This window comes from Rissa tridactyla, chromosome 8, assembly GCF_028500815.1.
Source record: "Rissa tridactyla isolate bRisTri1 chromosome 8, bRisTri1.patW.cur.20221130, whole genome shotgun sequence".
NCBI classification, from domain to species: domain Eukaryota; kingdom Metazoa; phylum Chordata; class Aves; order Charadriiformes; family Laridae; genus Rissa; species Rissa tridactyla.
In genome coordinates this window covers 55,534,909-55,548,504 of record NC_071473.1, presented here as the reverse complement: position 1 = coordinate 55,548,504, position 13,596 = coordinate 55,534,909, and the positions used below count along the sequence as shown (strand labels likewise).

Here is a 13,596-nt window from a genome sequence, read left to right as displayed (position 1 = left end):
TATGCCCTGTGATATTCAACCAAATATTTGCAAAAAGGCAGCAGCTTCGTAACTGATCCTCCACATCTAGTTGCCAAGCAACTGGAAGAGCTGGAAATGCAGCTCGGAGATGGGTATCTCCTCTCCCACTGCTTTTATTAGCTGAGCGATGTTTGTTTTTCAAATGTCTAAAATGCCGCCGTAGCTGTGCAGTCAAAGACAAGTGTTTAGCTGTCTCTCCCACCCGCCAGAGCGTTCTGGGGTAAAAAGGCCTGCCAGGACACATTCACTTCAGCACACACCTCCCTCGGCAGCCTGGCCTACATCAGGAGCTCAGCAATGGATGCATTTCATCTTTTTATAGCAGTGGAGCTTTCTGAACATTTTCTGATCCATTCATGCAGGACAGCGTTAATCATATTAGGATTACCTTTCATTGTCAAATAAGATAGATCAGCGTTTTTCTTCATATCCTGTGCTTTTAGGAGCTGCTCTGAAAGAAGGGCCCGCAGCTGGGCCCCCCGGGGTCCCAGCTCAGAGATGGGGTGTCTCCGCGCTTGTGCAGGTATTTGCACTCCCGCAGCATTTAGCAGCCTCTGCTGCAGATGTTGCTAACTCCATTCTATCATAGAATCATAGAATCGTCTAGGATGGAAGGGACCTTTCAGATCATCAAGTCCAACTGTTTGCCTGACGCTGCCCAAACCCCCACCAGCCCATGTCCCTCAGCACCACGTCTGCCCGGCTTTTCAATCCCTCCAGGGATGGCGACTCCACCACTGCCCTGGGCAGCCTGGGCCAATGCTTGACAACCTTTTCCGTGAAGAAATTTCTCCCAATATCCATCCTAAACCTCCCCTGGCACAACTTGAGGCCGTCTCCCCTTGTCCCATGGCCTGTTCCTTGGGAGAAGAGCCCGACCCCCCCTGGCTGCCCCCTCCTTTCAGGGAGCTGCAGAGAGCGAGAAGGTCTCCCCTCAGCCCCCTTCTCTCCAGGCTGAACACCCCCAGCTCCCTCAGCCGCTCCTCACAAGGCTTGTGCTCCAGACCCCTCACCAGCTCCGTCGCCCTTCTCTGGACACACTCCAGCCCCTCAATGTCTTTCCTGGAGCGAGGGGCCCCCCAAAACTGGACACAGGCCTCGAGGTGGGGCCTCGCCAGTGCCCAGTACAGGGGGACGGTCACTGCCCCAGTCCTGCTGGCCACACTAGTGCTGGTACAGGCCAAGGAATCAGTTCTCAGGCGTCTGAGACTCGGCCTTCTCCTGTCCACCGCGCACGTGTATGCAGCCCTGCATCCACGCCTCCTGCGCCAGCTGCATGGCAGCAGAGCAGCAAGGAAGCTGTGCCGGCACCCATCACCCAGAACGGCTGGACCTGCAGCAGTGCTGTGCCTCCCCCTTGCACCAGCCAGCCTCCCGCCGCCTCCCCCCACCGCCTGGTAGCCCTCAGCGCTGCCTTGAGTACCCCAGCCAAGGTGGGGGACTCGTCATGGTGGTGACTTAGCTGCTCTGTGCAGGTTAGGACTTCAGAAGGGCTTGGCTTCAGCCTGCTGTCACTTTGGGGCTTGGATGCCCTGTACAATCCAAACTGGAAGTTAGTCAGTTTAGGTAAGAATCACAGGATGGCCTGAAACAGACCCTTGATAGCTCCTGGGCCCAGGGAGCCCCCCTTTTCTGTCTGGGCTTGGTGCAGCAGCTCCCGCTGTCTCTGAGGGAAGCCCCGGGGTTGTCTGGTGAGGGGCTGTGCCAGCCCCACGCGTCTGGGGCAGCGCCTCCGAACCGCTCCCTCAGCTGATGTGGCACGGCCTGCAGGGAGGAGAGGAGGGAAAAGGCCTACAACAGCAGCTAAAGGGTAGGCGAGGCGAGGCAAGGTGAAGCAAGGAGCATAAAGGTGAGAAGAGCGGCCAGGTGAAGCGAGCTGAGGCGAGGCACAGAGCACTGAGGCGAGGAGCCGAAAGCTGAGGAGAGATGCCGAGAGCAGAGGCGAGACAGAGCAGCGAGGTGAGGAGTGGTGAGACAAGGTGAGGTGAGGAGAGGCCTGGTGAGACGCAGTGAGGCGAGAAGACGTGTGTTGAGATGGTGTGAGACAAGGTGCAGCACAACGAGGAGAGGTGTGGTGAGGTGACGTGAGGCACAGTGGCGGGAGGAGAGGTGTGGTGAGGTGAGGTGAGGAGAGGTGAGGGTCCCATGCTGTGGCTGTAACTGGAGGTGGAATCCAGCAGCTCTAAGGGCAGTTAACGGAGAGTCGCTTGAAGAAGTGGGACACTCCAGCAGCAGTAAGGGGAGCGGTGGTAATGATGACTCCCAGCAGGGAGTGAAATGCCAGGGAAAAAAATCTGGAATTGACAAAATAGGTTTTGGGACTCCCCATGTCCTGAAGAGCAAAACTTTTTTCCATCCAGACCAAGCAAACTGTGACAGAAACAGGATCAGGACAGACTCCAAAGCCCAAGAAACATTCTGTTCACTTCTGCACAGCATTTTCCTACAACAGCTTTATAAAGTAAGAACATTAAATTTCCATGATAAGAAAGAGAAAATTATTTGCTTTAAAAGAAGTAAATACCTTGCTTATTATTGGTATTCTAGTACCACCTACTTTATGAAAATATATCAAAAAGAAGTCACCAGTTTCTATACCGTGTTTTCATTTGCTCTTTGCAAACATTTGTGTGGGTGAAGGTTCATTGATGTGGACACTCAGGGAAGGCCAGTGGAAACTACAGCACAGGAGGAGAATTGGTCAGTCAGCAAAGTCAGGGCAACAGCTTTGTTCATCATGAAAGCAACTTCCAGGTGAATTCTTGAAGCATTCATATCACAGGCAGTTGCAGAATAATTGAAACTAGGGGAAAATAAAAAGGCAAAAACTAATAATAATTCCAGAGCCTGTTTGCAGACTGTTTGCAAACAGAGAAGGGAATAACTGCAGTCACTATTATGTTAGGCCAGTTCTAATTAACATCTATACAAGTAGCACTAAAATGTCAAGAGCAATGTTTTTCAGTGAGTGAAGTCTTCAGATGTAATGTTTACAGACTACTGAGCTGTGCAATTTTTTTTGATTAATTTTTTAGAAGTTTTATGTTTGGAATGTGCAGCTGTCATGTCCAATCTCACCAGAGAAACGTGAAAAATTCTTTTCCCTTTTCCGGTTTTAAATGCCCTTCACAGGGAGGCTTTACAGGATTAAGTCTTCTGAAATGATCTTTATTTCAAATGAATTAGAACATATCCATATATATAATTTACTTCAAGAGGCTGGAAGTTGCTTGTATACATTTCAGTGTCATTCTGGTGACATTCAGATATATCACAGAAAATGAAAAGGGTGTTAAAAGAAAATGCATTTTTATGAAAATAAAGTACAAGGAACTCTGTAGCCCATATAAGGAAACAGGTGTTTACAATGGCTTCTCTGTGGCAGTGGATTAAAAGAATAGTATTGCTGGTTTTGTTCTCACAATACTACAGTGGCATTCGCATGGGGATTAATTTTCCACGTGTGCAGAGAGGATAAAATGAAGCTGTTGCATCAGAGATTTAGGAACGGGAAGAGGTTGGAACCACCGAGCTCCAGAACAGACAAACTCCCTGTCCAAGTCAAGAACCTTTCTATGCAGATCCAAATGATTGTTGGAGCTTGCTTTCTTCCGTCAGTTCCCCAAATCCTTCTGGCACAGATATATTTCAGCTGCTCATTTTTATGTCAGCTGCCTTCCCTTGTGTTCTTTTTTAAGTGCCCAATTTCTCAGATTTCAATTTCCTGCCTAAAAGGTTACTGAAATAATCCCCCTCTCTCAAATTTCATAGTGTAATATATACAGTATGACTAAATCTCTGTTCATTATAGCATGCTCTCAAAGCATTCAGGGAAATCATTAAGATGATGTTCATTATGAGCCCTATTATTACACTACACAGCAAAACTAATTAAATAAAGAAAGCTGACATGAATAAAATCATTAAACACTCATCTTGGCTTTATTTGAGACTGTACCAGCCTGAGTTGCATTTCAGGACAGACAGAGCCAGGCAAAATCTAGAGGCCCATATGAAAACTGCATCCATCTAGGAAACTCAATAAGCCTTAATCGAAATGAAACTCCAAATTTCAGTAGCTGCCTCTTGCCCTTAGAAAGTCTTACCTGACTGGCATTTTCAGTGTTGCATCCTTTATTACTCAGACTGGAGGAAAATCATGGGCCGGGATGCCACAATGGTCTTATTTTCAGAATCTGATACCAGAAACCAGCAACCCCATGATTACTATTATCTCGCTGTTAAATTTTACTGTGTGGCCTTGCACGTGTCTCTCAGTTTCCTTGGGATAAGTTTATCCCAGCTGGTTGCATGAGAAAATTGTTGTCATCTACCTTAACAGCAGACTGTGGAAAAGAAAGATAAGCTAAAGCTTGTAAAATGCAATACAAATAAAACACATACACATATTGTGTTCATCAAACGTAGGTTATTACTGTCAGGAAGCGTCCAGTCTCCAGTCTTTTTGATTTTAATAAGATTTGATCACACTGTAACATAGCCCTTGTTGTAAGGACTGGAATTTGTTATAGCTAAAAAACATGCGTGCTTCATAAATAGCTGCAATATATACAGGAAAGAGTTATCTCATGCCTAAATAGAGACGACGTTTTACAGATGTGTCATCAAGGCTACATAGAAATACTCGCTTACGTGTCATGCCCTCTCTCTCTCTCCTTGACAGAAATATCATTGCGGTAACTCACAAATAAGGTCACATCCACTGCAGACTAACTGCTGTTGCCACTGCTTCTGTGCTCTGCAGTCCCAGCGCTTGCTTCGCAGGCTGGTGCCCTGCTCTCCCGGTGCCCAGCACGGTGCAGCACACCAGCGACGGAGGCGCTTTGCCGGCTGGTGCCCTGCTCTCCCGGTGCCCAGCACGGTGCAGCACACCAGCGACGGAGGCGCTTTGCCGGCTGGTGCCCTGCTCTCCCGGTGCCCAGCACGGTGCAGCACACCAGCGACGGAGGCGCTTTGCCGGCTGGTGCCCTGCCCTCCCGGTGCCCAGCAGACCTCAGCAGGCTGCCCAACGAGGAGCAGCACAGCAGCGAGAGTTTGGCAGGAGTGTGCAGGGTTACAGCACTCGCTGGCAAGATACATAACGAGAGCTCTGCAGCTCTTGTTCTGCTTCACTTCGGAGTCCCTGGCGGACTCTAGAAACCTTTGCTCCATCAACATGCTCGCCGGGGCCAAAATCCTGGCCCCTGCTTAAATCAAAAGCAGAACTCCTAGTGACTTCAATCAAATAGGGTATTCATTCCAGGTTTTCAGATTTTATTCTGAAGCTGATGCAGGAAAAATCAACAAAACTAGCTACGTTCTGTAGCCATCTTTCAGCATTTAAAACTCACAAAAAAGCCTGCAGAAAAATATGCCTCATATCTACCAAATCCTTTCAACAGAATTCATCAAAGTGCAATGGATGTGTATTTTAATTTTTAAATTCCACCAGCCCTTAACAGATGGATGCCTGGATTGCCAATACCATTATCAATCTTCACGCGCTAACGTTCTCTATGGCATGGTCCATTTTCTCTGAATATTTCCACAAACTTTGTAATCTAGTACTTCACAATGATAATTTTATTGACAGTTAGAAAGACCACAAAGGATTATGGGTGCATTAGAAATTTAATGGGCAAACACGCGCTTCCTGTGGCTCAATGGACGTTAGTGGAAGCTTATATATAGAAATGTCTATTCCTAAATGTGGAGTCCAAGAATGAATTTACAGAACCTGTGAGTGAACATGCATGCACATAACCCTATATGATATTAAAAAGTATGGGAAAATAACTAATAGAGCTCTGTAAAGTAAAATATATTTTTTAATGTTTTAAATAAAATATTACATTAAACTTGGTTGTAGTTTAAAAATGAAAAATATTACAAATCCAGATGTTGCAGTACCTGTGGAATAAATTAATTAAGCCTGCTGACATTACCTATGGCTAATATTGACCAAAATCTGCTTTATAAAATTTAAGACAAAAATATTTACTGTAAAAGGAAAGCATGGAGTGGCCTCAAGGCTTAAAGCAGTCTTACGTTTCTTACCTAGTAAATAAAATCTACGCTTATTCCATTACAACAGTTTGTTTTTTTTTTTTTAAATTATTAAGTTCTTTGCCTCAAGATCTAAATGTTTTATGTCCTAACAGGGCAATTCATTGACATGCTGCTAAGAACTGTTAAATGAGGCTGGACATGACATGTTGCACAGGTTTGCAAAAAAAGTTATCTTAGGCCTTTATTCAAAGGTTAAGAAAATTTCTAGCTCCTCACTGAAACGTTTAGCCACAAGCTATTCAACGCAGTCACATATTTTAGTATCTGTATCTGAAGCAGCAACTGACTGTGCATTCGGTGTGTTTAAACCACGCACCATTTGTTTAAGCAGTAGCTTCATGGGGCCGCTCTCTACAAACTGCATAGCGGAAGAGAAGATCGGGAACAGGAAAAATGTCACATTTTGAGGTATGCCGACATCCAGCTCCTTTGTGCACTGCCTAGAGCACAGCCACGCTCTCCGGGGCCGTGGCCAAAGAACACTTTCAGCAAACCTTTACAAAAGTTTTCCTCATTCCGATCCTTGACGGCAGGACTAAGGACAGTGAAAGTGTTACTGCCCTTGGTGAGGAAGACGCAGCTGGGCTCTCCAGCAGCCACCTGTCAGTTGTGGAATCTGGGGCTTCTATGAGCGTTTACTGTTAGCAGGGGCCAGGCTTCTTTGTGGACCCCAACGAGCATCCACCAGGCTCACAACCCATCTCACCAGAGTGTGAGCCCGGCTTTACGGTCAGACCTGCAGGCTGTCGACGTTAAGGGACTACCAGTGGAGATCCAGTGGGGGGCTATGAAGATGCTGAGGGGACTGGAGCACCTCTCTGCTGAGGAAAGGCTGAGAGCCCCGGGGCTGTTCAGGCTGGAGAAGGGCAAACTGAGTCTGTTCCGCTGGAGAAGAGCAGATTGAGAGGGGACCTCGTCAATGCTTATCAATATGTAAAGGGCAGGGGGCAAGAGGATGGGGCCAGGCTCTTCTCAGTGGTGCCCGGGGACAGGACAAGGGGCAACGGGCACGAACCGGAACACAGGAAATTCCATCTCAACATGAGGAGGAACTTCTTTGCTGTGAGGGTGGCAGAGCCCTGGCACAGGCTGCCCAGAGAGGTGTGGAGTCTTCTCTGGAGACATTCAAACCCTGCCAGGACATGATCCTGTCCAGCCAGGTCTGGGTGAATCTCCTCTGGCAGGGGGTTGGAGGAGATATCTCCAGAGGTCCTTGCCAACCCCTACTAGTCTGTGATTCTGTGATCACCGCCCTGTCAAACTGACAGTCAGTCTCCAACACGGTATGTCAGAAAGACAGGATTTCTGTGTGACACTTACCGTTTCACAGAAACTTGGATCATTCTGACGCAGCGGCTAGGTTAAGGAGTGACAGTAATGGATAGCGCATCCCAGAGGATAATACTTTCTGCAGGGATGTGAGTCCTTACTTCTTACCCATCCTGGTTGCAGCTGAGCCAGCACAGCTGAGCAGGCCAGGGCAGGGCAGGCAGGACAGCAGCAGGCCAGGGAAGAAAATCTGAGGGAAATACTCCAAGAAGCACCTCTTGCCTTTCCTTGCGCAGCTGGTGGACTGCCAGAGCCTGGGGCAGCCTCTTGACCCAGGTGCCAGGCAAGGTAGTCTGAGGCTACCACCAGGATTCCACTCCTGCTATTATCTTTTTTTTCTTGGAAGAACACCGCTTCCGAGACCATAGCAGCTTCTGTTTGATCAGGTCTACTCCAACACTTTCCAAATGCCGTTTAGTCAGTATGCTTTTCCTCATTCTTTTTTCCTATTACTTATGTGTCAGAAGCAAATCCATCTTCTATTTTAACCAGATTGCTTTCAGTAATGAAATCAATACATGGTACTTAGGGAATTTAGAATAAATGCAATTGCAACAGTTAAAGTGAATAATCACGTAAAAAGAATGCAACTTAATTTTACTGTTACTAAACATCCAGAAAGCCTGTCTAGCAGTAAAGCAATCCTCAGGGAAGTCTTTTCGGAGCAAAGTCTGGTCTGCAACTGAAGATGCAAACTCTACGTCAAACATTTGTTTTTCCCAGAACTTTTTGTGTACTCTAATAGATGAATAGATTATGCAAATAGGATGACATACAAACCACAATTTCACGCTCCATGTTCTATGACTTTGTGACTTTATGCATTTGTCTTGGACCTTAATGCTCTCAAATCTACTGCTGTTTCCACTGTTAGACTAATGTTTTATAATGACTTTTAAAACCTCTGTTTGCTCAGAAATTCTCCTTATTCCTTTGAAGCAATTCACAACCTCCATGTCTAGCTCCTTTGTGTTTCTTCTTGCTCAGAAGAGATCCTCAGGAAAAAGAGTAGGTCTCTTGAAAGGTTTCTGTATCAATGAGGAAGAAAACTGGTGAAGGTTGAACTACCTTGGGTAATATTCATGAGATATTACACTACTACCTTACAGGTGGTGTAAGAAAGACGCCAAGAGGGAATTCAGTCAGCAGGGAGACAAACACTGTTATAATGAAACATTAAAGAAAAGATGAAAACCCATAGATAAATGCAACAGAAAAAGATGCATTATGTTTGCAGTCAAGTTACACTGATACAATACACAGCACATGCTTAAAAATAGCATGATATGGAAAAATTAAAAATGTCATTATAGAAGCAAATCTAAATGATTGAGGTATCTCAATATAAACTTAGTGTGAACAAGCTTTTTTTCCACCTTGTAGCACAGAAGTAATGTAATGAGCTGTTGAAAACACAGAGGAATTGGCCAGGCTTGCGTGCGCTCCCTGCACAGCACCTCTGTGGTGCCGTGGCCCAAGACCGAATCGGGGCGAGCGGGGCACTGCCATCTCCTAGTATGACATGGCCTCTACTTTTAAAAAAGGGGGGCAGGGAAGAGGGAGCAGAGAAAAGTGAATTTAAAGTTGGACACATAAAAAAGGCACGTTACTTTTTGATCAGGCCAGAACAGAAAGTATAGAAAGCATACTCATCTATTTGGAGCTGGATCTTTGGCACCTAAGCTAGAAACAAAAGGACGTCTTTACTAGTGACGGGCGGAGAAGGGGAAGGGAGAGCAGATACTGTGTTTCTCTGACGGTGTGCATCGTGGTACCGCTCACTCGGTCAACCTCCCTGTTGTGCTTTATCCACTGGCCCGCAGCGGGATTAAGCATCACTCCAAGGGCTCTGACAGTTCAGTTTAGAGAAATACGGAAGGGAACGAAAGGGAGGTTTTCATGTAGCACATGTCACTAACGTGGATAACAGGAAGTTGGTAGGTGTCAATCAAACTACCAGCTTCCAAATGACCAACTGTAAAAAAACCAAAAATCAGTATGTCTTGATGCCAGGTTTTGGCCCCAATATTATGTCACAGGGGAAAGAATGATCTCTTGTGCAAATCCTTTTCCTCTGATAAAAACAAAGAAATTGTAAAAAAATTACAGAATGAAATATATAGAGAAAGAAAATGATTAATGCTTAAGACAGGATGTCTTGATTTAAAAAGTACTTTTAATAAATTTACCTCTACCTATTTGAAATACTACTATAAAAAGGCATCATGAAAAGACAGACAAATAAGTTACTGCCGCATCATTCCATGTTGTTGGAGCTACTTTGAAAGACTTTTAAAGCAGTTTTCAGTCAAATTGCTGATTAATTTGTTCTGTATCATATTTTACTGATGAAGACTACAAAATATAATAACACGCACCCCAAGAAAAGTCACCAATGAGTGTTTTCAGACATGTGAAATATTTAATTATTTCATCAAAAGAATAGTTTATCTGCATTTGCTGCATTATTAATGTTATGCTACAACAACGTTGTTAATGCAATTTCATTATTCCTACTTCAATGAAATCAGACATTTGTGTACTTTTTTCTTATGATTTTTACAAGATGGGAAGTAATCAATCACCCACAAATGAAAACTGGAAATTTCTTCAAGTACAGTTCGTTCTACAAATCAGACTTCTCTTTTTGTCTTTGTAGACAGATTTCATCATAAATTTGCTTCCTAAACTTCAACATGTCTTCTACATCCTTGTAGGTGAGCATTTCTTCAACAGACAAGAGCTTAAAGCCATGCAATTTAAAAGCTGACATGTGCCGCACAGAGTTTAACATTTTTAATGACATCCTAACTGATTCACTTAAAGTAGAACAAACAGGAAAGATCCTGGCAGTCCACAGCCCCAGGCGCGTGTTCTCACCGGAGAAGAGCTGGTCCGAAACCTTCACACCCCAGAGCTCCAAGCATTCCAGCAAGCTGACTCCAAAAAACTGGAGTGAGTGTATCTCTGACAACAATTTCACACTCCGCTTCAAGTCATCTTCTACACTGAACACCATACTTATGTACTTTACTTGACCGTTAATTTTTATACTTAATGAACTTAGAAAACAATTTGAAGGTATGTCTACTTTCACATTTATGTGCGATCCACTAATAATGCTCTTCTTCCCTACTGAGACTTCAGGTCCGATTCTAGAGTATTCAATGACGGACCCAGGCCCTACGGAACACCCAGGCTCGAGTATGCTTTGAATGACACTTGCTGACTGATCCAAGCTCTCAGCTTTCTCAGAAAAGCTGCTGAAAGCCACAGGCAGTAAGTCAAGCTCAAATTTCAGTTTGCTATCAGATGTAAAATGAAACAAATACTCTTGCGTCGTTCCAATGTGATAGAACTTGGAGTTGTTTAAGACTATAACATTAAGCGCAGTTCCTTTCAGAAGGGAGTATAGCTTCTGCCGTACTTCTACTAACTGGGATTCCTCTTTTGTGACGTTACTTGTGTTTTTTGTGTAATCTTGAGTGGCTCCAGGTCCCAGGGCCTGGAGGAAGTCACCGTATGCATCTATTTCACAGGAAAGAGTGCCTATCTGCTTATAAAACATCAGTAATTGTTTTGCAACGCTATGATCCATGTAAAATATACTGTCTGTATACACACACTCCGAGTCCATTTCTGAGTCGCTGTGGTCTCCAGAGGAACTTAGCTGAGAAGAATTCCCCCTTACGCATACCGCGCCACACTGGCGCATCGTCTCGACATCAGGCTTGTGCAGGAAATGATGGCAAGACGTGTATTCAAGTCCTCCTTTTCCCGAAATGCTGGATGGATCCAGAACAAACACTCCGTGAGTGGTCCCAACTGTCAAATCCGAAGGGTGAGCTAACGCGGTAAATCCAGGCTTATCAAATGTGATGGTTTCTGTAAGTCCGGTGCTGTACAGTTCTAGATCATCTGAACACGTAACGAGAATTCCTGGCTTCATGTGACTGGGGAAATCAATGTACATGGCAAGCTTCAGGTCCAACATCTGGTAAACGGGATCGCCAAAAGGCAAAGTTGTGAAAATCTTTCCCAGGGCACTTGCGTTTGGTAAACGTTGACTGTAACCACCTTGAAGAAAAAGACATTTTTAATTATACAGAGACACTGCATATAAGTAAAAACTAAACCTATACAGCTCTTTTGCATCTACACAAAGGTATAAGCCCCCCAACTTGGTCATATACCAAGTACTCCTCAAAAAACGGCAGATGGAAAAAGATCATCAATCCTTCTTCTTAACACATTTCTCAAAGCAGATCTGACCTTATGTCCAAAATTTAGCATGCCTTAAATAGCTTACATTAAAATTGTGTTTAATTTCATTGCCTTTAGTTTGCTTCAGAGATGGAAAATGGACCACTTGTCTGTAACTAACGTGAAGAAAGCAAATGATGCCTGCTTTTCACTTGAAAAAACAAGTAGGACCCCCGCCTGGAATTTTAAGTCACAGACGAGTCAACTAAGCAGTGTTTTCGTTGGGTGAGTTACTTTCTCCCCTCCAAAACCGATGCCCCTTTTGGCAGAGCCCTAACCAACGGGGTAAGGTGGCAGGCATCCAGTCTGCCTGTAGTCAGGAGGGGCCCCAGGTCCCCTACAGAGGGGGCTGCTCCTCAAATGGGAATTTCAAGGCAGGAGCTTAATTCAGATACTCTGAATTACACTTCTTTCTCCACTGTTTGATCGAACGACTTAAGTGCTTAAGTGACAGTAGTATCTCCTAAGGATCAATCTCAATTCAAATGATCAGATCAGATATGTTTGGGATTACTTTTCCGAGGGAACTGTATTTTACAACTCTGACTCCTTCCCTGCCATCATATTATTTAAAAAAAAAGGGGGGGGGGGCGTACAATTTTAGGGTGTGAAACGTAAACCAGCATTACCAGAGTGAATTAGCAGCACAATAAAAGAAGTCCATTTATCACCATACAGATCTTCCAGGCATCGAAGAACATGAAGTGTTGATCCACCATTGCCTAAAGAAAAAATACGTTAGTGTCTGCTGGGAAGTGCACCCACACTACCTGCGCTGACACGCCGAGCGCACTGGGATTGGTGCTGCGGTGGGTGATGGGGAAGCGCATTAATGCTGCATCGAGCGAGCCGGTTCCCCGGTTCTGGCCGTGGGTGTCGGGGCACGGTGGCGGCTCGACGCTTGCCCCGCACACGTGCGGGCGCGCTGCCGCCTCCCGCGGCCCCTCCCGCTGCACAGGCCCGCACCGGGCCCGGCCCCCCGCAGGAGCCGGAGTCGAGGCCGGAGAGCCCAGCCCGGGCGCGGCGCCCCCCCGGTCGAGCCGGCGCGGACGGGTGCGCACCGATTTTGGGTCCCGGCGGATCCACGAAGACATGGTACCGGGCGCCCAGCGGCAGCTCCCTCCCGCGCAGCTTCTCCGCCAGCTGCCGCCGGTAGGCGCGCGCCTGCTCCGCGTCCGCGGCTGTCACCGCCACCACGTCCCAGAACTGGCCGGGCCCGGCGGCCTTCCCTGCGGGCACAGCGGGGGCCGCGTCAGGGGACGGGCGGCCCGGGGCCGGGCAGGGCGCGCTCGCCCAGCCGGGCCCCCGCGGCGCGGCTCTCCCAGACCGGGCCCCACCGCCCCCTGCCCGCCCCACCTCTGAGTGCCGCGAACCGCGCCAGCCGCCGCCCCGTAGCCTCCCGCCGCGCCGCGCTCCGCTCGCCCGCCGCCGGCATGGCCGCGCCGCCGCCGTCACCCGCCGCGCCCGACCCGGAAGCGCCGGGCGGGGAGCCGGGGCGGGGCGGGGGCCGCCTCAGGCCCTGCCGGTTCCCGGTGCTCGGGTCGGCCCCGCGACGCCGTCGCGGAGCGCAGCCCTCGGTCGCGCCCGGGGCAGAGCTGGGCTGGGCGGAGGGGGTGGGGAAGGGGGGGGCTGCCGCCTGGGGTGGCCGGGAGACCGGCCTCGGGCCGGCGAGTGCGAGCCCGGGGAGCGGCCCGGCGGCCGCCCGTCGAAGCACGGAGCGCGGGCGGTGCCGCTGCCGCCCCCCCCCCTCCGCGTGCGGTGGGGCCTCGCCGCGTCTGGCGGGCACAGGCCCGTGTGCTGTGCTGCTGCTCTCGCCTGCCCGCCGCTCTTTTTAGATTTACTTTTTTTATTTAATAATTCTGGTTCACTAAGTTCTTGGGTCTAAGGATGGTGCAAGTGGGTTTTGTTCGGAAG

At 47.5% G+C, this 13,596-nt stretch overlaps 1 protein-coding gene across 2 annotated transcripts; it reads right to left on the bottom strand.

Annotated features, from left to right (window-relative positions):
• Positions 1–9,608: 9,608 nt before the first annotated feature.
• FPGT (fucose-1-phosphate guanylyltransferase) lies at positions 9,609–13,137 on the bottom strand. Of its 2 annotated transcripts, XM_054212806.1 has the most exons (4): positions 13,039–13,133; positions 12,744–12,911; positions 12,312–12,404; positions 9,610–11,496 (listed from the first exon to the last, which is right to left on the bottom strand). In XM_054212806.1, exons 1-4 carry the CDS (start codon positions 13,115–13,117, stop codon positions 10,046–10,048), a joined length of 1,791 nt encoding a protein of 596 aa, XP_054068781.1. In that variant the 5' UTR covers positions 13,118–13,133; the 3' UTR covers positions 9,610–10,045. The 2 variants fall into 2 exon arrangements, with proteins under 2 accessions (XP_054068782.1, XP_054068781.1); XM_054212807.1 differs by lacking the exon at positions 12,744–12,911 and having other exon boundaries at positions 9,609–11,496; positions 13,039–13,137.
• Positions 13,138–13,596: the final 459 nt, after the last annotated feature.

What these genes read in the sequence shown, in the direction of transcription:
- FPGT (XM_054212806.1), bottom strand. Translation starts at nt 13,117, where the DNA reads ATGCCGGCGGCGGGCGAGCGGAGCGCGGCGCGGCGGGAGGCTACGGGG. An exon ending in GCGGTTCGCGGCACTCAGAG is followed by an intron (nt 12,912 to 13,038) that starts GTGGGGCGGGCA and finishes CTGTGCCCGCAG; the next exon opens with GGAAGGCCGCCGGGCCCGGC. An exon ending in TGTGCTGCTAATTCACTCTG is followed by an intron (nt 11,497 to 12,311) that starts GTAATGCTGGTT and finishes TTTTTCTTCAAG; the next exon opens with GTGGTTACAGTCAACGTTTA.